Genomic DNA, 25,490 nt, shown 5'->3' on the forward strand with positions numbered 1-25,490 from the left:
CCCCGCGCGCTAGTGAGCATACGCCGACCACAGTGGGCCGTACTCTTGGGAACGATGGAACGCATGCTGACAACAACTAGGCCTTTATTGTTGCAATAACAACGTCAGTGTAATCGCTAAAGAGGTAAGTATAAAACAGCTGCATCTTACCTGTACTCACCTATGGGGCTGAAACGCGGAGGCTAACCAAGAGAGTTCTACTTAAGTTGAAGACAACCCAGAGGGCTATAGAACGAAAAATGGTAGGGGTAACATTAAGAGATAGGAAGCGTGCAGAGTGTTAGAGAAATAACTCAAGTTACCGACATTTTAGTGGAAATTAAGAGGAAAAAATGGGCATGGGCAGGACATGTAGTGCGAAGAGAGGATAACCGATGGTCGCTTAGGGTAACAAACTGGATTCCAAGGCAAGGAAAGCGTAGCAGGAGGCGGCAGAAAGTTAGGTGGGCGGATGCGGTTAAGAAGTTCGCAGGAGTCAAGTGGATGCAGCTAGCACATAACCAGGTTAAGTGGGGAAACATGGCAGAGGCCTTCGCCCTACAGTAGGTAAAGTCAGGCTGCTGCTGCTGATGGTGATGATGAACAACGTCAGTTAGTAATAAAACACGCTAATGAACCTAGATCATCCGATTCACCAGCAAGGTTACAGGCAAATGTTCGCCCACTCCTGGGAAGGGGTTATCTCCGTGGCTGGACGAGACGAGCAGACGGGAAAAGTTCTCGCGAGCCTCGTCTTGCGGAGTGCCCATGAGGATGCATTCGCTCGCGTCAAGTTCCCTGTGCCGAATCATCTCGTCAACTCTCGCGTGCACCGCGACGAAGCCGTAGGTGGCACTGGTGTTGTCTAGAGAGCCTATATAGTAACTCTAGTGTTGCCTAAAGTCCCTTGATAATTTGAAAGTAGCGACACTCTCCTCCGCGCCGCGCTTTCCTCCTCGATTCTCCTCGCGCGGCGGCGGCGAGCGCTGCGCACGACACGCTTTTTCCCCCTGACGCCCGCCGGCCGGCCGCAGCAGTGAGTGAAGCGCGAGCTTTTGGGCCAGGTCTGCGCTCCAGGAGTGCACAAAATTTTTGAAAAGTTGCGAGAAAAGCATTGAGAATGTCGATAGTAAAGTTCATGAATTGATTGGTTTCTTCTTAGAACTGTTTGAATGGGGAATACTGATAAACAAAGCTTTCAGGCGAGTTCTGTGCTACAGACACTTTTTAAGTCTCATGATAAGGTTTTACTTTGTGCACTTAATCTAGTACTGCCTCTGACTTTGTGTTTGTTTTTTTTAGAGCGTGAAATCTGTCACCGCGGTAAAACTTCAGAAAACGATCCAGGCTGGTGCTTTGAACTTCAAGATTAGAGAAGGTTAAAGCAGGACTTAGTCTATTTCGCTACTGTCAAGCTATCTCTCTAAGCATAGTATATGTCACGTGATCAACCATAAGATTGGATTATTGGTTAATTGTACATGTATTTCAATCAGTTACTGGGCCAAATTATTTGATATTTAGTAAATTGCAATTAAAATCTAAATTTTAGCTGCAACACCGAACCGTATACCGTTGGAAAGCTTAGGCCAAGTGTAATGACACTGTGCTAGTTAGCGATCCGCGATAATCTGCGTTCATTAGTTAATTTTCTATAAAATCAAATTTTGAGCTGTTCCTTGCTGCTTCGAGGAAAGGAACAGGTTTGCCACGGCAGTCTTGATATGATGCTGATGGAGGAATTAAATAATTTTATGAGTACGTGGCCCCTCACTGACTTCGCGTGTGGTTAAAAGACAGCAGGGTACACTAGGAGAAGTGGTGGGCCCTATTGCCGATACACTGAAATTCTGGGGCAAGCATGCTGTGGTCTCATGCGCTGTGTAAAAGAGCTTGATTTCATTGAACGCAACAATCAAATAAAAAAATTACAAGGTGCACATAGGTCTTCAACGTGCGGAAATGAGAAAGCGTATAACTGCCAATTCATTAACTATCGCTATCCTATCTATCACTATATCTACTAATGCCAGAGACCTATCGTAACTGTCACTATCCGCAACGAACACTATCACCTCACTATCCGGGCCTATTACTATAATTTACTATTATTATCCGTAACAGTCACCATCATTACCTATCACTATTCATAACCATCACTATTTAATCTGATGCCGTCCCATGACCCATTGATATACTTCAATTTTCATTGACTTACGTTGTCAGTCATATCTCTGTTATCTCATAATATCTGACGAGACAACTATACATTGACTTTTAATTCTTTACTTTCTTGTTTTCTCATAAATGGAGGTGGGAAAAGAGCAAGCCACAGAAATAACTGACTACTATCAGCGCGAGGTTCATGTCTCTGTCGAGGAGGCTTCCTTTACTTCAGGACAGGTCGGTGAGAGAAAATTGATGGAACTGCGTTTGGTCTGTTTTTTTTTTTGTTTTTCGAGTTCGTGTAATATTGGCGGCTCAAACTGGTCTTCAGTGAAATGTAGCTAGAACATAGAGCGATGAGATAATTACTCAGGCTAGGTGAAAAAAAAAAATTCTTGCATACAATTGAAATGAGTAATATGTTACAGTGTTAAGAATTGTTGCTCGCAAAATGTTCCCCTATTTTTACATAATAACTATAATCATCATTGATTGTTTAAGTTTCGTAAACACAGAAAATTGATGCAATGATTCCGGCTGATTTGACATCGATGGGATAACTTTTCTCGCAATAAATGAATACGCGGAATCGCGCTTTTAGAGCTCCAGCTTTCAAAGCGAAGGTAACCTGCCAACGCCTAGTAGTCATGGTCAAAGTGAAGCGTGTGTGATCATATGAACACCTCCTGCACATTGGCCGTATCCCTGATAAAACGAACGCATATTTTTTAACCCACGCGTGCGTCGAAGCATGGCAAGACACATTCAAGAATTGAAAAAAAAAGAAAAAATGCCATACGACCTAACTAGTGCAGATTACCCGCAATACCTCGGGTTTACTTGCCAAAGAGTTTTTCAGGGCCAGCATTCATTGCTCCCGAGTAACCGACGCACACTACAAGTAAAAGCTGGAAAGGCTAGCTCCTCTACAAGCCCGAATTTTGATTTTTAGTGAAGGAGGCCAGGGATCCTAGCATAATCGCGACAAATGCAATCGAGAGACTGTAATTTTCCAGTTATTTCTGACAGCAAAAAGCAGATTATAGCGCCCTGTTTCTGACTGTACAGAAGTCGAAGCGTGTTAAATGATGGAGCCTTGGAGCCTCGCAGAATATTCAGCATGCTGCAGAGGACAACCTTATTTTTATACAATGAACATGCTGCCGCCGCAAAAATATTGAGCAGCAAGCAGGAATAAAAAACGCAGCGTCAGGTGACGCGTTATTACGGGGAGTGAGAAAGGCACTCGACGTCGCAAACAACTCTTGTTTCTAGGAATAAACGTCTTTCGACTAATCTTGTGAATCCATTGACTCGTGCGCAAGCCGTCACGCTTGCCTTGAGATATCATGAATACCGCATAACCATCTTCAAGTCGCTTGCTGCAGTTGTACGCGCAACAGCACGGCATAGAGCTTGCACGCTGCAATAAAAGCACAGCGCGCAATATTCGCTCGCAGAGACTAGGGGAAAAATGGCGCGAAGGAAAAAGAAAACACAAGGAAAACGCCGGACGCGCGTCGGTTTCCAATGACAACGGCAGGGAGACCAATCGTCGCTCAGGAAATCGGGCGGAGAGCCGGCCTTCAGCGAAGGGGCGCGCAAGGGGCGAGGAGGAGGCGAGGAGGTAGCGCGGCGGCGGCAAAGTTCAATCGTTGGCGTAACTTTCAAAGTATCAAGGGGTTTTAGTGTTGCCGTGATGCTGGTGCCATCTCTCGATAGTTAATGTTAAAGCCCCTTGATACTTTGAAAGTTACGCCAACGATTGAACTTTGCCGCCGCCGCGCTACCTCCTCGCCTCCTCCTCGCCCCTTGCGCGCCCCTTCGCTGAAGGCCGGCTCTCCGCCCGATTTCCTGAGCGACGATTGGTCTCCCTGCCGTTGTCATTGGAAACCGACGCGCGTCCGGCGTTTTCCTTGTGTTTTCTTTTTCCTTCGCGCCATTTTTCCCCTAGTCTCTGCGAGCGAATATTGCGCGCTGTGCTTTTATTGCAGCGTGCAAGCTCTATGCCGTGCTGTTGCGCGTACAACTGCAGCAAGCGACAAGATGGTTATGCGGTATTCATGATATCTCAAGGCAAGCGTGACGGCTTGCGCACGAGTCAATGGATTCACAAGATTAGTCGAAAGACGTTTATTCCTAGAAACAAGAGTTGTTTGCGACGTCGAGTGCCTTTCTCACTCCCCGTAATAACGCGTCACCTGACGCTGCGTTTTTTATTCCTGCTTGCTGCTCAATATTTTTGCGGCGGCAGCATGTTCATTGTATAAAAATAAGGTTGTCCTCTGCAGCATGCTGAATATTCTGCGAGGCTCCAAGGCTCCATCATTTAACACGCTTCGACTTCTGTACAGTCAGAAACAGGGCGCTATAATCTGCTTTTTGCTGTCAGAAATAACTGGAAAATTACAGTCTCTCGATTGCATTTGTCGCGATTATGCTAGGATCCCTGGCCTCCTTCACTAAAAATCAAAATTCGGGCTTGTAGAGGAGCTAGCCTTTCCAGCTTTTACTTGTAGTGTGCGTCGGTTACTCGGGAGCAACGAATGCTGGCCCTGAAAAACTCTTTGGCAAGTAAACCCGAGGTATTGCGGGTAATCTGCACTAGTTAGGTCGTATGGCATTTTTTCTTTTTTTCAATTCTTGAATGTGTCTTGCCATGCTTCGACGCACGCGTGGGTTAAAAAATATGCGTTCGTTTTATCAGGGATACGGCCAATGTGCAAGAGGTGTTCATATGATCACACACGCTTCACTTTGACCATGACTACTAGGCGTTGGCAGGTTACCTTCGCTTTGAAAGCTGGAGCTCTAAAAGCGCGATTCCGCGTATTCATTTATTGCGAGAAAAGTTATCCCATCGATGTCAAATCAGCCGGAATCATTGCATCAATTTTCTGTATTTACGAAACTTAAACAATCAATGATGATTATAGTTATTATGTAAAAATAGGGGAACATTTTGCGAGCAACAATTCTTAACACTGTAACATATTACTCATTTCAATTGTATGCAAGAATTTTTTTTTTCACCTAGCCTGAGTAATTATCTCATCGCTCTATGTTCTAGCTACATTTCACTGAAGACCAGTTTGAGCCGCCAATATTACACGAACTCGAAAAACAAAAAAAAAAACAGACCAAACGCAGTTCCATCAATTTTCTCTCACCGACCTGTCCTGAAGTAAAGGAAGCCTCCTCGACAGAGACATGAACCTCGCGCTGATAGTAGTCAGTTATTTCTGTGGCTTGCTCTTTTCCCACCTCCATTTATGAGAAAACAAGAAAGTAAAGAATTAAAAGTCAATGTATAGTTGTCTCGTCAGATATTATGAGATAACAGAGATATGATTGACAACGTAAGTCAATGAAAATTGAAGTATATCAATGGGTCATGGGACGGCATCAGATTAAATAGTGATGGTTATGAATAGTGATAGGTAATGATGGTGACTGTTACGGATAATAATAGTAAATTATAGTAATAGGCCCGGATAGTGAGGTGATAGTGTTCGTTGCGGATAGTGACAGTTACGATAGGTCTCTGGCATTAGTAGATATAGTGATAGATAGGATAGCGATAGTTAATGAATTGGCAGTTATACGCTTTCTCATTTCCGCACGTTGAAGACCTATGTGCACCTTGTAATTTTTTTATTTGATTGTTGCGTTCAATGAAATCAAGCTCTTTTACACAGCGCATGAGACCACAGCATGCTTGCCCCAGAATTTCAGTGTATCGGCAATAGGGCCCACCACTTCTCCCAGTGTACCCTGCTGTCTTTTAACCACACGCGAAGTCAGTGAGGGGCCACGTACTCATAAAATTATTTAATTCCTCCATCAGCATCATATCAAGACTGCCGTGGCAAACCTGTTCCTTTCCTCGAAGCAGCAAGGAACAGCTCAAAATTTGATTTTATAGAAAATTAACTAATGAACGCAGATTATCGCGGATCGCTAACTAGCACAGTGTCATTACACTTGGCCTAAGCTTTCCAACGGTATACGGTTCGGTGTTGCAGCTAAAATTTAGATTTTAATTGCAATTTACTAAATATCAAATAATTTGGCCCAGTAACTGATTGAAATACATGTACAATTAACCAATAATCCAATCTTATGGTTGATCACGTGACATATACTATGCTTAGAGAGATAGCTTGACAGTAGCGAAATAGACTAAGTCCTGCTTTAACCTTCTCTAATCTTGAAGTTCAAAGCACCAGCCTGGATCGTTTTCTGAAGTTTTACCGCGGTGACAGATTTCACGCTCTAAAAAAAACAAACACAAAGTCAGAGGCAGTACTAGATTAAGTGCACAAAGTAAAACCTTATCATGAGACTTAAAAAGTGTCTGTAGCACAGAACTCGCCTGAAAGCTTTGTTTATCAGTATTCCCCATTCAAACAGTTCTAAGAAGAAACCAATCAATTCATGAACTTTACTATCGACATTCTCAATGCTTTTCTCGCAATTTTTCAAAAATTTTGTGCACTCCTGGAGCGCAGACCTGGCCCAAAAGCTCGCGCTTCACTCACTGCTGCGGCCGGCCGGCGGGCGTCAGGGGGAAAAAGCGTGTCGTGCGCAGCGCTCGCCGCCGCCGCGCGAGGAGAATCGAGGAGGAAAGCGCGGCGCGGAGGAGAGTGTCGCTACTTTCAAATTATCAAGGGACTTTAGTTAATGTTAGCTACTGACGCTGGCGCCATCTCGTGAGAGATAGAGCAACTACACCGGGGGAAAGCCGACGTTCTATTGATCTTCTCGATCAATGAAGTTTCTCCAATCCAATCCAGTAGACATTAAAGGGAACTATGGTTGGTTGGTTGGCTTGTGGGTTTAACGTCCCAAAGCGACTCAGACTATGAGAGACGCCGTAGTGGAGGACTCCGGAAATTTCGACCACCTGGGGTTCTTTAACGTGCACTGACATCGCACAGCACACGGGCGCCTTGCTTTTGAGATTGTCTTCGACAAATGGAGCTGTAAGCACGGATGTCGCGAGATGTCCCCTTGTCACTTTACTCACTTTACTCTTGCATGTGCATTCATTTTCTGAACCCTTATAACTCGACTTACGCTGCTGGAAAAGAGAACCGAACATCGCTGTGATGGTTTGACTCCAGGGCCAAACGACACACGGGCTATGGGGACTTCTTAATGGAAAGCTCAGGATTATTTTCGACACCATCGTGACGATTTACGTGCGCAGAGCTCGGGAAGCACAGGGGGTTCTTTCTGCATGCCGTTTCCATCGGAACGGGGCGCCGCAGCGAGAATCTGAACCGCGTTCTTTGTCTCAGCAGCCCAGCGCCCTAAACGCAATGAGCCAACGCGACTGGGAATATATTTAATATGGCCACAGTTCAATACTCACCAGCGATAAAACAAAATATTATTCAGATTGAATTTAGTCGACATGGGCCTCCGACATTTAGTAGTAACTCTTGATGTCGGAAATTCTGGAGGGCCAATATGCAAGTTTTAGCAAATGTGAATGGTCACAGAGTATATTTTTTAACCTGAAGTGACCCGAAGCGAAATATTTCTTGCTGCTCAGGACTCACAGTCGATTAGCGAGAGGCGTCGCTGCTGTAGACGGTTATGACCGCGTTATGACGCCCGGTAGGAGTCGTCGGTGTCACCTGTGAGCACTAAACTAGGCCATTTTGTTCAATGAAGGCGGGAACAAATTTAACTCAAGTACAGGGAACATCTGGAAAAGCAGATGAACTCAGTCACACAGTTAGCTCAGCTATCAAGCGGGTCAAAGGCTGGCGCTCGCGTTAAGCAGCGCTTGTGGCAGATTGAGTTATTATATTGTGCAAACTAGTTAAAGCGGTGCAGAAAAAAAACGGCTGTGTGTTTAGCACGGGAGTGAGAGAGGCGCCCTCAAAATGCCAATGACACTGACGGTAGCAGTAGCGGAGTAGCGTGTCTACAGCTGCATTTTTTAAGTGGAGCGGAGCTTGTGCTTCAGGCCGAAAGCACGCACAGTTGCGCTGTGCATGTGTAGAGTATAGGTCGGGGCAGAATGAGATTAAAATTTTCCAAATTAACGCTATTTCTTGTCATTTGTTGCAATCAAGAACAAGCAGTACAGAAGCGTTTCTTAACTTCTTGGCTGAGCTGTTAGTGAAATCGACACGTTTAATACCATTATAACTATATGAATGTTTCCCAATTGTAAAAACATCGCATTTTTGTTTCTATATTTGCCCCAACACCTCAGGCAAAACGGGACGTTCTGTTCGAATGAAAGACTTTCACTTCTTCCACTGGGAGCGCTATAAGTGCATTGTATGTGCTTCTCCGCGAGTCTACTCGTGGCACATCGTGCGTTATATCCGCCCAGAAAGAAGCCCTGTGTTACTCCACACTTTTTGTGCATAAGGCGCTCCCTGGTGGTAGCCTGAATGCGGTGACGCGGAGATTGTTACGGGACGTTCCCGAGACTCCCTTCAAAGTAAGGAGCACCTCCCAGACAGCAGTGTACATCAACACAACCGCTTCAGGTTCAGCGTCGCCATTCTTCCACTTAGCTTCCAAACATCCTCGTCATGTTATGGGCTACACCTGTAGCCATATTGGTCATAGACAAACATCAGAAGTATCTCTACCGGTATCTCTCAGGAGGAAAGTATACAACATTTGCGCACTCTCGTCATTTGCTGATTTGGAAATCTTTAAACAGGAACTAGGTTCGTTAAAAATATATATTGACTTGATATTAAGTCATTTCGCATAAAACTTAAGGGGCAGAAATTCAACAGCATTGCCCCGCCGGGGTGGCGCAGTGCATGGTTACGGCGCTCGACTACTGTTCCCAAGGACGCGGTATCGAATCCCGGCCTCGGCGGCCGCTTTTCGATGGAGGCGAAAAGCAAGGCGCCCGTGTGCTGTGCAATGTCAGTGCACGTTAAAGAACCCCAGGTGGTCGAAATTTCCGGAATCCTCCACTACGGCGTCTCTCATAGCCTGAGTCGCTTTGGGACGTTAAACCCCACAACCCGCCCACCCGCTTTCCTTAAGTATTTACGACACTTCCGTTATGACATTTCTCTCTCTCTCTCTCTCATTCTCCAGTACAGTATCATCGGTCGTCAACTCTAATGCCGCCACCTTCTACATCGACATCGTCGCACCGTACGCCAAGATGAGTGAGCGGACAGCCGTCCACGTGATGCGTATTCTAGGTAAAGAACGAACCAACATACGTATGTCCTAAGTCCTTGTGCTGTGCGATGTTAGCGCACGTTAAGAACCCTGGGAGGTCGAAATTTTTGGAGTCCCCTTCTACGGCGTCTCTCACTGCTTGGGTCGCTATGGGACGTTAAACCATATAAACCACCTAGATGATTCATTTGTGGGCATCCTTTATGTTTTATAGGTTGTGGCATTACAAGACATATCGTTGACAAAGCCTCGGCATCCGCTGCATTGGCCAAGTTTGATGTGGGTACAGGACTATCCAGTTTGAAGGAAAACAAAGTCGGAGCATTCAGACTATCGTTATTCCGTAACTATGTGTGAAAAGAGCACTTTTCGGTTCTGCAGCCATTTTTTTTTTCTCTCCTCGTATAATATCTAAAATAGTTTGCAGCTTTAGTACCCAGATAACCAAAACTTCAGTCTTTCTGTGCGAACTTTTTGTTCCCTTTCTTCTAGGGGAGGCCTGCACGCAAGCTCCCATCGCTATTTATTTTCCCAATGATTCGACATTATTACTTCATGTATTTGTCCCCAGCTGCTGGCTAATGGGTCACGATGACGTCAGCAGACTGATGGTAGAACATTAGTTTAACATCCACCAGCAGCAGTGGATCAGTGGTTAGGGTGCTTCACTCCTGGCTATAGGTCGCGGGTTCAAACCAGGGCGTGGCGGCCGCTTCTCTATGAAGGCTAGAAGCAAGTGGGCCGTGTACTGTGTGACGTCTATACACGTTAAAGATTACCAGATGCTCGAAATTTCTGGAGTCCTCGGCTACGGTGTTCTTCATGGTCTGAGTCTCTTTGACATATTAAACCTTTAAGAAACACTGCATTAAAACTATAAAACAATATCATAAGTAATATGTTTCAGGAATCTTTAAATAGTAGTACTTTCCAACAAACCCCTTAAATTATGCCCGCCTTGGACCGTATGCCCAGTCACACTATTTTGTTAGAAAACTGAGATGTTAACCATTTGGCACTTTAGAAGATATCAGGTTCAATAATGACTATAGATACATACCAAAGGTGTCAACCACGTGCATGAATTCCAGTCGGAAAAAAAAACGACAAAAAAATATGTTTTTACAATAGAATTTCTGCGTGGTTCTTGGCAGAGAACCTGTTTTGAATACAAAAAATAATTGTATTTAGTAATACCAAAACTTTGTGTAGTTACCACAGAAAAGTGCTGGAGAGCCATAGAAAACTACTGCAGAAGAAACTACAGAACTGTAAAAAGGTACCACACAACTACAATAAAATCCGTTGCTACAATAAACCTACAAAATACTTTGCATATTTATGGCGCTGTTCTGTAGTTTTCTTTTCCGACAGGGTTGCCATTCTTTTTTTTTTTCTTTTTTTTTTTTTGCTGCGTATTGTGTAAAATCACTCAAAATTAAAGAGGAAGTTCAGTTTGCACAAAACTACTAATTTATTCGCTTTTCCTCTGCGAAACATGAATATTACTTTTGGATATTATGCGACAAGAGAAACTTTATTTAGCAAAAGAGCAGAAATGCGCTTGTCACAAATAATTGCGGGGTAAAAATAATTGAAGGCTCAAAAATGGTCGTTTGCTTAATGAGTGACCCAGCAGAACTCATGCGTCACCCTCGGTGATGGCATTAATGGTATTTATACCATCCCGAATCGCAGGCCTGTACCATTTTAGAAAAACCTGATTTATTGTTGTTTAAATATATTATTTCCATTTGGGTCAACGTAATTCTAACGTTCATCTGAAACTTTTCAATCGCTGAAAAGTAGGAAATTATGAAGAATTTATTAATGTCCATTCAAATGAAAAGATAACATTTTTGTAACTATTCAACACTACCTGGTTCTCAATGACGGGCGCATTCCCCAACGAATGTCATTTACACTCCACGACGTGCCTTGATGATTTAAATGAGTCATACTCCCACAGAAAAATTTAGGGGAAACCTCCTCACTCTCATGAGCTCATTAGAATACCCAAAGAACAAGAAAACAGGCAACACAGTACTAGTTGTCGACTCTGTAGAAGCGCCCAGGGCTGGACAACCTGTACTGCTTTCGGCCAAGTTTGCGAAAAACTTATAATTTGCGAAGCTAGTCGTCGGACTTTCTTTGAAAGGCCACTTTTATAAAGTAGAAAGGACAATAAGACGAAAATAGTTTCCATCGGCCACACCTCTCGCCAATCAACCCTTACCCATTTAAGAGAAATCCCCCTAGGGGGAGTAGATTTGTAGAAAGGGAGTAATTACTTATTGACATCCACCTAAGCGTAGCCATACGGCTACAAAGGAAAGCTATACAGGTTTCTCAGAAACTTCATAGTTAAAGAAAATTTCGTCCTGGTCCGGGGATTGAACCCGGGACAATCGCCTGCAAATGGAGTATCTTAATGAAGTAATTGCTCGTGGCGAGGACCATGTGGGTTTGTTAGTCCAACTTCACCCCATTTTACGGCTAAAATTTCTTACTTTAAAAGTACCCCTGAGGCTAGCGTTGACAGCTAAAGGTACCCACAGGTGATCCATGAAGGTACGTATAAAGGCAATCTGATCTATATGCACAGGCTGTCGCTGTTCTACTACTGGCGATAAATTTCGTTTCCTTCATAGCTTCTCTCCCAACAAAAAGCCCCTTCAAGTTCTCTCCGGCATTGATAAACGCTTCTCGAGTTCAAACTAAATATTGCTTCTCGTATCCCTTTCGCATTTGCGCCTGTACCAGCTCAATGACAAATTCTAAGAACATCTACTGTTATAACCAAAAAGTAAGCCTGTTAAAGCTGTCAAGAGCTTTTGCAGATCGCGCCTTGTATTTACTACCTATGGTCCACACGCCATGCTTCGTTCAAAAACCGTCAAACTTTAAAGTGCCGCGTATATCACGGAAACAATGAGCTTGCAGCGTTTTTATAGGCGGGAAAAAGTTCATTTTTCATGGACAGATCCGAACATTTAGTTACGATATATAATGTGTATGTTTACGCTTTATTTTGGGTAAATGGCAACTCCTCCGTTCTGCGCTATACACTTCCACAAGTACATTTCTTATTGGCGTGAAAAGTGATGCCCCTGACTCACGCGGAAGAGAGTAAAACAATCCGAAAACAGTCGTATAGGCGTGGGGAGTAGAAGCACGTCATTTAAGCAGGTGTTTCTCCACGTCTACACAAATAAACGTGCGGCACCAAGAAATCAGTGTCCCTGTAAAACAAAGGGGACTGACGATAAGAAGATGAAGCCAGACTATGGATTCGGACTTGAACGTGTATTTTATCTCGGGCCGGGGGAAGCTTCGCACGAAGTCGCCATCGTATATATATTAATCCACAAAACCCTAAATTAGCTGCCCTTTAATTAGGTAGCCCAAGTTTTCTTTCGAATCTGCTTTGTCGGAGAAGGTAGATTATCTTACCTTCCGATATAGAGTACGTTACCAAAAGTGAACACAATTGTCCTGTGAACTCGGTGGCTCGGGTGTGGCAGCTATAGTCAGCAGAGATGTTACTGAATTTCATTTATGGAGCTTGAGTTACAGCGTTTAAGGCATCATAGAACTGCAGACATGCCAATTTCATCGAGTACGATACTCACTGAACATTAATGTCGACATAAAATGTAATCAAAGTAAACTGTAAGGAACTGCTTTCCTCATTGTCAAAGTGTACTAACGTGTGCAAATTACTTTCAGCCTTAGCAAGCGGCACCATAATGACTGTCTATGCCATTGCAGTACCACTTATGGGCACAGCTACTAGGGTGCGTACTGATTTTTCACTCAAATACTGAGGGAGTTTATTGCATATCGAATTATGTTTTGGGCGTCAAAAAAAAAAAAAAAAAGCAAGCATGTGCAAAGTGTTCATGAATGCCTGTCCAACCCCAGGAAATGGCAATACCATATGCATTTTACATATGCAGTTGCATGGTGAGCATGAAATTATTAAGCTTGGGGACGAAAACTGCGCCGAAACAACGACGTGACGACATAACACTTAGACTGCATCTTCACGTCGTTGCTTCAGCGGTGTTTTTGCCTCCATTCATTCTTCAATGCAGCAATTAGCCCACCAAAATGCTTTCCTGGAAATTAGTGATACCGAAACATCACAAGACGTCCATGATTGATAGCCGAAAATGTCCCCACAAACTTAAAGCAATGTATGCTCCTGTGGTTGCAACAACCTTTAATAGTTACATCTTTGGTCCTGTTCTGGCCGTACTAAGTCTACTTTAGATCCCTGGAAGATGAGATCGTTAATACGCTCATATTTACTGGCGTTTTTAACGCATGCTTTTGAAGGCCTTGGCTTTTCAATAAAGCACGGTTGCTTGTAGCCTCGTATCTTCTCTGTCCCTCGTGTCTTGATTGAAAAAAGAAATGCACTGCGCTAAATAAGATGACGCCTACACACGTAAAGAACAGCGGTTCCGCGCAGGTGCACCTGTTTGTTAGTCCGTATATATTTTGTCTGTTTGTTAAAATAAACTTAGTTGTGAGTCTTCGCTTGTCCTGTTCTTTACGTGTGTAGTCGTCTTTTTTTAGCGCAGTGCATTTTTTTTTTCAATCATGTCTATTTACCAACTCGCCCAACTTTCTACCTTACTTCGTCTCTTGACTGTTCTATTTATTCAGGAGTGTTAATTAGTGCCTTTATTACGTCACACATATTCATCAGCATGTGATCGTAAGCGACCCAGTTATGTTAAAAACCACCTGACATAGACAATAGGTACCCATAAACTCTTGTTTTAATCACGCCGCACGAGCGTGCCTGTGTAGCCTAGCAGTATAGACACTTGCTTTTGGGCTAGTTATTCTTCAGTGACTTTGGATGCACCAAAGGGAAAACAGTCAACGTGCTGAATAAAGGAGGGCAACATGGACAGCGGCGCTTCTGTCTGCATCGTATACATTCATTTTAGTCCGTTTTGTTTTTGTTTTTTTCTCGTTTTCTTTTTTTTTTTTTTTGGGGGGGGGGGGGGGGGGGGGCTGGTTCATCACTACATCTAATAATAGTGCTGGTTCATCACTAAATCTAATACTCTAATACTAGTGTGTCTCACCCCTCCCTTAAGAGTCCTGTAAGGTTAGATTGCCGTTTAACCCTCCCATCGCATAAAAAAAGCCGAAGTTCACAGCGCCTACATGCCATGTGCTCCCAGGAAGTTATCCAATCCGATGACAATTGACGATTGACTATCTGGCCCATCACGTATACCAGCTGCTAGTTCCGTGCCGAGACGTTAGCGCTTTCTCCTCAAAAGCAAACTATGGGATATTGGACACCGAAGTTGATATAGACACGCCAATATAAAAACAGGATCAGCTGAAGTGGAGGGATCCGTTCAATTACCGCATACACGAGTTGGACGAGAAAAAATGGGCAGAGGATGAAACCTTATTTCATTGCATCCATGTAGCTGTAGGGATTTTTTATATGGTCAATGAATAAAGCAATAAAATATTTGCTAAGGAAGGACGGGCCGAACCCTGATTATAAGGAAGGGTAGAAGAGGAAGTTATGGGGCAATAAGAAAATGGGTCCTCAGGGATCTTAAATCTTATGTTTTTGTTTAGTTGACAATTACTTTAATGCACTAATTCAGTTTGTGTAGGATATTTGGCAGTCCACACTGAACCCTGGCCAATCCCCCTTCGCGGGTATGTGCCATATATCAAGGCAGAAGAAGAAGAAGAAATCGCCTTCCTATACAAATATGTTGGTGTCTCTGCTGCCAAATCTTTAAAACCAGCGATGTTGACATGAGTCAGACATCTGCAGTGTTCGGGATGGGCTAATGAACGTTCGAGATTTCTTGGGTAGTTGGTAGAACATTCCTGTTTGGCAGCGACGTCCTCTGTAAGAACTGTCTTCTCCCGAACCAGGAATACCTTGGAAATTATGCCTTGTTCCCTTCAGATGGTGTGTATCGGGTTATTGTGTAGTGGGTGGATCGAGTTCCACCATTTTTTCATGCGTGTTTGTTTGGTGTTATCTTACGGAAGTGGCATACGCTAGACATATGTCTCTGAAGCAGGTTATGCTGCTGTGCGTGAGAACGGCGCAGTACGACCCAAGTCGTTGATGATTACGATGATTACGCTGTTTTCCAGCCGATATGTCACTTTATTTGTAGGGGTGTCTCGATGACCTGTAGCACCATTCGATGTTATTTGGCAAGACAGAATGTTCTACAAGCTGGATCATCTAGAGTGCAAAATCTGGCACGGAACAGAAAACTGGGACAAGGAAAGGCATTCATTTAATGCTGTGAAGGAAAACAAAGCAACGTCCAGAATATGCTTGCAGAAAGGTACTAGAGCCACTGGGTTTGGTAAATATCCAAGCGGAGCTTTGTTGAAGTGCTGTGCTTATGAAAGGTAAAGCTACTGTCCAAAATATCGTTCTCTTTCTGAGGGCGTAAATTCGAACGGAGCAATGTTCCCTCAAAAGACACTCCATCATTCTTTGTCTAAGCAAAGACGGCCGCAAAAATGCACATTTTATCGTAAATGTTCACTTTGGAGACACCCATCATGCATACCTGTGTCAGGTAACTAGTAGACCATCAATTAACTGCGCAGTTAACTATGGGCGGCGTAGTGTCATTTTATTATCTCTTTTAGTAATTTCATTTCACTGACACCTGTCGCGATATAATAGCAAGATTTAAATTTTCGGCAGTTTGCATTTGGGGTCTCGAAAAACGGCTTGCTTCATTAGAGAAGGTTTGTGCTGGTCTGATAAGAAGCTCGATATGAACTTGCCAACCAGTGCCGGGATGAACTAGAAGTATAGTTGCACTAACAGGATTGACGAAAGTCGCCCGTAAGCGAACGTGATGTACTGAGCCTGACAAACGTCAGGTGCTTTAGCTAGTGCTAGTTATCGCTACGTAATAAGTGGACTATAACACCGCGGCTATGCAGGACATAAGTGAAGTTAGCTTTCAGGAACAGCACTCGCCGGGCTTCTCAGTACAGTCTTTCACGACGCTCGCAAAGCGTCTCTGGCGAGTCGCCGCAGCCGACATGATTCTGCTTCTTCACACATCTGATTCCGTCCACAGCTGTTCGTGTCACTGTATTCGTCAGCTTCGGGTCCGTTCATCGGTCTCATCCTCCTAGCCGTTTCTTCACCTTGGGTCAATGCAAAGGTTTGTATCACAACACCCTTCTCTGTAAGGCCTGCCGTTGTGGAGCAGTGGTTCGTACGCTCGACTACTGTGCCCTAGGATGCGGATTCGAATCCCGGCCGTGGCGGCCGATCTTCGATGGAGGCGAAAAGTGCCCGTGTGCTGTACGATGTCATTGCACGTTAAAGAGCCCAAGGTGGACGAAATTTCCGGAGGCCTCCGCTATGGCGTCTCTCATAGCCTCAGTCGCTTTAGGACGTTAAACCCTATAAACTAAACCAATCATCTTTCACAAGGGCACGCACTGGCCACCATGCAGGCCGCAATGCCCCGACTTACTTTTCTTTCCAGACCTATATTGATATAGCCAGTGGCATATATTACATCTCTCCTATCAAGGTGCTTTCGGAGAAAATGCAGCGATAAAAAGAAACTGAGCTTAAGCCAGCTGGTAGCAGGCCGTACGTCCATTTTATTTGAGGTGCTCCTCTTGTGCGTTCAGCTCACGCGTGCCCCTCGCTCCATGGCACTCTAAGCGTTTTTATCGGAACGAGCTGCTTAGTAAATAACCAGTTTTCTAGTTCAGAGCGAAGCGAAGGCACCTTAGCATTTCTGGTTTCTGACCCTACTATGTAACTGCCATTGTGGGGTAACAAATCAAGCGAGCAGTGAATACCATTATGTGCAGAGCACATAAAGATCAAGAAAAGAAAGGCTCCTTCTGACATACGTATAGAACAATCCAACAGACATCATAACCAATCAAAACGAAATAGGGTGTTTTTGTATACATCCTTTTTTTTTTGTCACTTGGAGTGTTGATCAATGAGAAAATTATTGTGTAACAACCTTATGGCTGAAAGACAATAGTTTATAAAGTAGAAGGAAATGAACCACACAACACAGCGCCCATCAGTCCAGAACTGCGGCTTTCGAATTTCGCGTGCGGCTTTCCACCTACTGAGCTATATACGGCTGCGCTTATTCAATTTTACTCTCGTGTCTATGTTTCGTCTAACAATTTTGGGAGTGTTCACTTGCGTCACGCTCGTTTATAGCGGCGGAAGTAGTACGTTCAGTAATAACTTAGCGCCCCGCGAAGCGTTATCGAAAGCGGAGGGCGGAAGCTACGCGACAATCCTCTTATCCTCCCTCTGGAATCAATACTGTCAAAGCCGAAACCCTCGTTAAGCTATTCAGACAGGAAAGCAGAGAAAGTAGGAACATACCTCGACGCTTTGCTTGGTTTCGATGACTGTTGGCTTCCTTCATATTTACGTTTATAGAAAAAGACAGAAGTTTAGGAGAAGCCCCCAGGGTGGCTCAGATAGTAACAGCCTTATGGCTGCGCTTGGGTAGACGACGCCGGTGATTACTCCCAGTTACATATTAAGGCGAAAGCCTTACTAGGATATGCCCTGTCTCCAAAATCTGCCATCAAAATGCGTTCCCTCCAACTGATGTTTAAGACAAAAATTGTTCCACTAATAGGAGTCGAACCACCACCCAATTCCAGCCAAATCCGAATCCGAATCCTAACCGAGCGTGCTAACCACTTTTCTACGCCGGGCGTTTTTCATTATATTGCCAACTTTCACATAAACAAAATGATAGGCGACAAACGCAGAGCATGGGCTCACACAGACAAAGGTGAAGGTGGCGATGTTTTTCAACCTCTACTCTACGCCAGGCTCGTGGGCGCAGTTTATTAAAATCTCCCTCGTCTAGTGTATGGACATCATTTGGCACTGAGGGAAGCAACAGTGGAACTAAGTAAAAGTAAAAAGATTAAAATGAGCAAAAATTTCAAAAAGCTGCTCCCGAGTATAAGTTGACGTCAGTAGTTTCATGACGCCACTGAGACATAATCATAGTCATGAGCCATGTGACGTCATAAGTTGTTAAGTTGTGTGACGTCATGGAGACAGCGAATAAGAAGACTGCGTCAAACTCTACCTTGAATGCCGGAGATACCACCGTGTGACGCCAAGAAATTACATTGTCAATAGCATCTGATGTCGAAGAGAGGCGGTAGTATTTTAGCGGAGTCGGTAATTAGATGCAAAAAGTCGTTGATTAGGGGTCAACAGCGTCGCGGAAGCGAATTTTTTTGCATTAACCTGATGCATGCAGTTTCTGCAGTGGCCTCTAAGTGTATACATATAACAAGTCCCTGTCTCGTGTGCAGGGTGCCGCCTGGGCCAGCCTACTGGTATGCTCGCTGCAGCTGTGGCACGCTGTGGGCAGAGGCCTGTCGGCAGTTCCCCTGCCACCCGTGATCACTGGGACTCTGGAGAGGTGCCCCCAGACCAACGACTCAACAGCGCCAGCCGCCACTGTAGCATTTCCAGTGGACCCGTTATCGAACCACAGGCATGCAACTTTCCTCTTCAAGCACGTAATCTGTAATGTCTGGGACACAGCGAATGTGAACCAGAAGATTTAAAAGGTTTTTTTGAGACACCGATATTGCTTTATTGGGGCTTCAATACCGGGGTTGGCTGAAATCAGAAAACAGGTGCACCGCGGTAACTTAAACTAGTCAGGTGGATGAATAAATTCTAATAGTTTACCTTCAACTGTTGCATGTAGGTACTTACTGAGGGATTATGTGTGTGTGTGTGTGTGTGTGTGTGTGTGTGTGTGTGTGTGTGTGTGTGTGTGTGTGTGTGTGTGTGTGTGTGTGTGTGTGTGTGTGTGTGTGTGTGTGTGTGTGTGTGCGCGTGCGCGTGCGCGTGCGCGTGCGCGTGTGTGTGTGTGTGTGTGTGTGTGTGTGTGTGTGTGTGTGTGTGTGTGTGTGTGTGTGTGTGTGTGTGTGTGTGTGTGTGTGTGTGTGTGTGTGTGTGTGTGTGTGTGTGTGTGTGTGTGTGTGTGTGTGTGTGTGTGTGTGTGTGTGTGTTTCGACACTGCCCGCTGCTGATGTTATCTTCTCTTGTGTACATAAGGGAAGAAGTGGTGTAGACAGCAGCGCTCACGCTAGGCCCGCTCCCATTATTAAAAATCATCTCATCATCGATCATGTCCGTCTTCATTTGCTTGCCGACCCGGAACATTTCGGCGGAGGGGCGGGCAGAATGACTGGTCCGAGATGAATGGGGTGTTGTGACGTCGCTAGCAGTTTCAACATAAAAAGGATAATAAAGAATGAGCCCCACTATTTTACGCCTTGTTGCCAGTTGGGAAGGTTAGTATTATATTTTAGCGCTGTAAGATTAGTATAAAGAATAGCATGGAATGTAATAAAGCGGCAAGGATGAAGTTCTCCTGCGTGGCGCTCTATGCACAAGTACTTCATCCTCGTCGCTGGTCTTATCTGTGGCAATATTATTTTCCTTAACATATCTGGTGGAGGTGCGGATTTCCCCTATGCCTACCGAAGACTGAGCTCCGCAGCAGACGCGTGCTCCCCTCGCTCATGACCCACAGCAAGCACCTGAGCGTACAACGCCATCGATCAATAAACTTTCCCACCGTCGTGACCGTGGGACAATTTCCGGCACCGTCAAATGGACGCAGAAAGGTGCCTGCATATGCAGGCAGCACTCCACTCGTATGTTCGCAGATGTGATCTCCTCTTTGAAAGAGGGGGGAATTAAGTGACTAGTATTTATGTAAATAGGAAAGGGAAGGGCTTGTGCGCCGAAGATCCGCCAGCAGAATTAGCGAATGGAAGCTAATTAACACTGACGCATTGTATACCTTTAAAGGCGATGCCTATTTTCGGTCCCTTTATTTCTGGCGCAGCCCATACGTGTTCCCACTGTACCGACTGTCCTTCTACTGGATCGCCTTCTTCGGAATTGTTCTCACGGTCACATTGGGCACTGCACTGAGTTTGACCACAGGTCAGTATATACGTGACTCGTTTCGTATTCACGGCGTGCAGTATTGGAATAACCATAGGAGCACTAGCTACAGTGCCTGTGAAACCTAAGAACTATGCACGAAATGGCGACACCATTATTACGAGTCACGTAATCATTGGTGTTTATTGCAACAACAATTACCCTTATCATGCCAGTAGGATGTACACAGCATTGGTGCAGTACAAAATATGAAAGCTATAGACAGAACAACTTCTGCGGTGAGAATTCAAGTTCGATAGAAGACAGCTAGAAAGTGGGTAAGACGAAAGTATTGTTGAACCAACAGGAACCTTTGCACAACTTCCTCAACAAACCAGAGGCATTGGTATTTTAAGATGACGCAACGAAGTAAGGGTAGATCTGGCCACTCGAGCTTTCGCGGAAGGCCCTCAAAAATATCGACTCAAGTATACGAGTCTTTACATGAAATGACTCGCTTTGGATCGCCCGCCTCATGTCATATGGCCCACATGAGCCCCGACACGTTTCTTTTCTCGTAGATACACACGCAGTCATCCACTTTGTAACCTTGCGGTTTGCACAGCATACGTGCTGATTCCACAGTAAACAAATCAGAATGTAATTGTCAAAACCGCAATAATCCTCCCATTGCATCCGACCTCAAGCAGCTAGCTCCCTTTTGCTTCCGCACCAGCGAATACTGCCAACAGCAGCTATGCGCATGCGCGGGAAGATTATATATGTGACGTCTACTCGGCTGTTAATTTCGGTAAGATTTTCTTCTCTGTTTTCATGCTACTATAAGTCCCTAAATGAGAAGTTGAGCTCCAAAAACTGACAACTAAAGAACTTTTTGACACAATTAAGTAAGAAAAAAAAACTAAGTTCACAGAGGGGAACGTCATCCTGTCTTTGACTTTCTTTTCTTTTTGGTCTCTGCTCCACTGATGCCCCCTCACTTGCGTCACTCGGAAGTCATAAGACAACATAAACTTCTCTGCCATCCCTAGCAATGAAAGATAACTTCATGTTTTCGTGAAAAAATATCCTCCAAAAAAGCGCATCGCTTCTTGGTAATCAAAAGCTGCGCAGCACAAGGGGGTAAAGTATAGGCCTGAAAAATGGTGCACGCGAGGGCGCTGACCTTTTATAGCTCGATGTACCGGAATATCAGTTCTTTAGTACAGTGCACCCCAACTCTCGCTATGGCCGGGAACGTCTTCTTCACAACTGTCAGAATTTACACGTTGCTGAAAACACCGTGCCGAAAATGAACCTAGAAAAATGCCTGATTGTTACACACATAGAAAGCAACTTTATAGTGTATGTCCAAGATACTGTATGAAATAGGTTTCTAGCTCGATTAAGTACATAGCCACCGACATATCAGGAGATAGCCTAATCGCTCATATGAGAGCGAACATGCACAATGCTGCAGCACGAAAGGTCATAGTATTTTCATAATGATTTAGCAAAGGTCTTTGGTTATATAAATACCATTTTTTTTTTTTCCTTTGCTGTTCTTCTACATGCCGAAAAAATACTGTGCTAGCGTTGTATAGTATTGTACGATTTTTTTGTGCCGTTTTTGTTTGTGGTGTTACATTCTTTTTCTATGCCTGAATGCGTTTTTAATGGTTTATTGTTCTTGCTTATTGTATAATCATGTTGTATTGTATACTAGCAAGTGATTTATTTGTTTTGTGCCTACAATAACGCCCATTGGTCAAGGCAGGAATGTGAATAAATAAATAAATTAAACCGCAGAGCAAAACATCACACGGCACAAAAAATGCTACTTACAACTGGTTTATTTATCTCTGCAAGGTGAACTTATAAAGACAATCACATCTCATACGCACAATATGTCTACCCTAGAACTGCTGTAGAATTTCATTCTAAACACACTTCTGAAAAGCAGATTTTGAGGCGAGTTTTTATCTCAACAACACTTCAAGTGTTACAGTACCCTTCAAAACTGCGTAGCTGGGTCTCTAAAGCTATTAAAATTAACATGTGGGAAAATGCAAGGCAGCTATAGCTACCATGCGTATGCTTCACTTGGTATAAGATACATCACAAGAGAGAAAATGGGACCGGGTGTGATGTTCAACACGTTTTGCTTCTACTACCAAAGAGGTATATACATAAGTAACAGCCACACAAGACAAGGGCGTTTTTTTTCTTTATTTTTCACTTCTTCAATAACACTTTCCATGCTTCTTAACGCGTATAAACCACGAAGAAGCCAAATTACTCTGCGTACAAAAAGAACGACTGGATTTAGTTATTTTTTTCTGTTTTTAATTCTGGCTTTCTTTCAGGCGGAGTACAGAGAGCCCGCAAAAATATTCATCTCACATGTCCAGTGTTTGTTCATCTATGGAGGCGCTTCAAGGTCTTTCGACAAGTACTTCAGGTCAGTATAAAACGCTCAGCTCGAAATATAAAGGGCAACCGCCCACGAGCAAAACCCTCTAATGCATGACTCAATTATCATGCAAAACAGGCAATGTACCTAGCCTGGCATAGCTGTTGTATAAGGTGATTATTTATCAACTACGCATTTTAACGTCTGTCCACTTTCACTCCCACCTTCCTCCCTTCCCTTACGGCGAGGTTCAGGTGTTCACAGAAACAAGTGTGACAGGTACCTTTCTCTTCCTGTGAACCAATTATTATTATTATTATTATTATTATTATTATTATTATTATTATTATTATTATTATTATTATTATTATTATTATTATTATTATTATTATTATTATTATTATTATTATTATTATTATTACTTTAACGTCATGCATATTGGCTTGATTCTATGCTACACGCGCTTAATTGTTTCCTATATCGCACAGCCATTCTTGCCTCCTTCTTGCCTTTCCTGTCCCTGTGATTGGGGGGCAATTATTTTTCAATGATGGTGTCTAGGTCACCTTTTACCTTTCGCTTTGTAGCTCCCTTCAACACATTTTCTGTTCCAAAGGCTGACAGGCAAGCTGAAGAAGATTCAACTACTCGAGTATTTTCCATGTTAAGTTGTCACGCTTCTGCTTGCTTGAATCTATTTTGCCTTTCGTTAAGCAGATAGGTCGACTTAGAGCTTTACGGTTAGGTTCACTTCTCAGCTACGCGTTATGCAGCGCGTCCCTACGCTTGTTTAGTGTGGTGCTACAACAGTCACTTAGCTGCCGTGTTCACAACATTTTACCCAGAAATGTGGCGCAACAAACACAATCACATGAGTAGAACACACAACACAGGCGCACACTACCAACTGTAATATGGAACTGAACACACATTTCCCCTTCACCAATCAGTTACAACATCCTCTTCTACATCCAAGTACATCTTCCCAAACCTCTTCTTTGCCAAGCAGATAGTAACACAATCATCCCAGTAGAATACAAACAACGTCCAATCATGACAGTCACCAATTCTACAAGAAAGTACATCTCCACACACCTCTTCTTCACCGAGCAATTAGCAGCACAATAGTCCCAGTACCACAACCATCGTCCAAGCATGACAGTCACAAAGTCCATCACATAGACACGGACTAGCAAAAAACCACCACACCAGGTCCATCCAAAGCACCACACCTGTGCAGTAGGACAGGTCCATCCAAAGTACCTCTAATTAACCCTTACATAGCCACAAAAACACTGTTGTCTGGCCACTAGATGCCACATCTTCTTTACCTTTTTTCCATCAACCCACGCAGGGTGTAATGCATAACATAGTTGAATCCCGCCACAACGAAATTTCCGCGACAACGAATAATTTTTTATTCCCCGCGAGTATCCTATAAGAATTAATGGCCTAAATTTCTCTGCACAACGAACCATTTTTGCAGAGCGTTTCCGCTTCAACGAAATTTTCGCGTTCAAAATCGAAACCGAAACTAGTTTTATTGGCGAGAAGTCCAAGTCAAATCCAAAGCCACATTAAGCATGAAATCACGTGATTGCAGTTCCGCCATTTTGGCTTTGTGTCGTGGTCGCGTTGTTCACTCGCTGCCTTTCTCTTCGACAACGACGAGTTTTCATCCGCAGGACACGATGGCAACGCAAGTGAAAAAACGCAAAACTATTTCCCTTGAGCAAAAAGCTCAAATAATCGCCCAAGCAGAAAGCGGAAGGAAGAAAGCGGCAATTGCTGAAGACTTCGGAATTCCTGCAAGTTCGCTGTCAACGATTCTAGGCAATAAGGACAGCGTGAGAATGGCACTTGCTTCAGGCACATCCTCGAAGCACAAAAAGGTGACGCGGCCCCTCCATGAAGAGTTGGACAAAGCAGTGCATGCGTGGTTTGTGGAAGCACGAGCCAGCAACGTCCCCCTGTCCGGAAGCATCGTCCAGCAGAAAGCCTTGAACTATGCATGCCTACTTGGCATTGATGATTTTAAAGCCAGCATTGGCTGGCTAAACCGTTTCAAGGCCCGCCATAACATCGTTGGAAAAGTGTTGTGCGGCGAGTCAATGTCAGCAGACGTGGACGGAGCAGCTGCTTGGAAGGCGAGTAACATGGCCGGAATTTTAAGCAACTTCGCGCCTGCAGACATTTACAACGCCGACGAGACCGGGCTATTCTACGAGATGTTGCCGGCTAGGACGCTCGACTTCAAGGGGCAGCGCTGTCACGGCGGCAAACACAGCAAAAAACGCATCACAGTGCTGCTTTGCACAAACATGGATGGCTCGGACAAGCGTCCGCCGTTAGTCATAGGCAAAAGTGTCAAGCCGCGCTGTTTTAAGGGAACTCGTAGCCTACCTGTGCAGTACAAGGCGAACAACAAGTCATGGATGACCCGCGCTATTTTCACCGAGTGGATGATGGCATTCGACCGCGACATGAAGCGGCAGGGCCGTAAAGTTTGCTTGCTTTTGAACAATTGTTCAGCGCATCACTCCGACGAAGTCAAGCTCACTAACACGGAGCTGAGGTTTTTCCCTCCCAATTGCACGTCTGTCTTACAGCCTCTCGATCAGGGCGTGATTCTTAGCCTGAAGCGCGCTTACCGCGGGAGGTTAATTCAGCGGCTGCTTTTTAACACTGAAACCGGCCGAGACACGAAGGTGGACTTGTACGTGGCACTGCAGATTATGTCTGCTGCCTGGAGCACACTGGGGCGCTCAGTAATTGTGAACTGTTTCAGGCACG

General features: G+C 44.3%; 1 protein-coding gene across 1 annotated transcript in view; it reads left to right on the forward strand.

The window, feature by feature from the left end:
* The window catches only part of LOC146189397 (sodium-coupled monocarboxylate transporter 1-like), a 70,838-nt gene that overhangs the window by 43,390 nt on the left and 1,958 nt on the right, over window positions 1–25,490 (forward strand). Inside the window, exons 10-15 of the mRNA XM_084605261.1 lie at window positions 9,232–9,341; window positions 13,051–13,118; window positions 16,434–16,520; window positions 18,688–18,872; window positions 20,244–20,344; window positions 22,651–22,745. Of these exons, the coding sequence (XP_084461387.1) occupies window positions 9,232–9,341; window positions 13,051–13,118; window positions 16,434–16,520; window positions 18,688–18,872; window positions 20,244–20,344; window positions 22,651–22,745 (646 nt within the window). The remainder of the gene's footprint in view (window positions 1–9,231; window positions 9,342–13,050; window positions 13,119–16,433; window positions 16,521–18,687; window positions 18,873–20,243; window positions 20,345–22,650; window positions 22,746–25,490) is intronic.

This window comes from Amblyomma maculatum, chromosome 5 (assembly GCF_055883805.1).
Source record: "Amblyomma maculatum isolate TAMU_Amacu chromosome 5, ASM5588380v1, whole genome shotgun sequence".
NCBI classification, from domain to species: Eukaryota; Metazoa; Arthropoda; class Arachnida; order Ixodida; family Ixodidae; genus Amblyomma; species Amblyomma maculatum.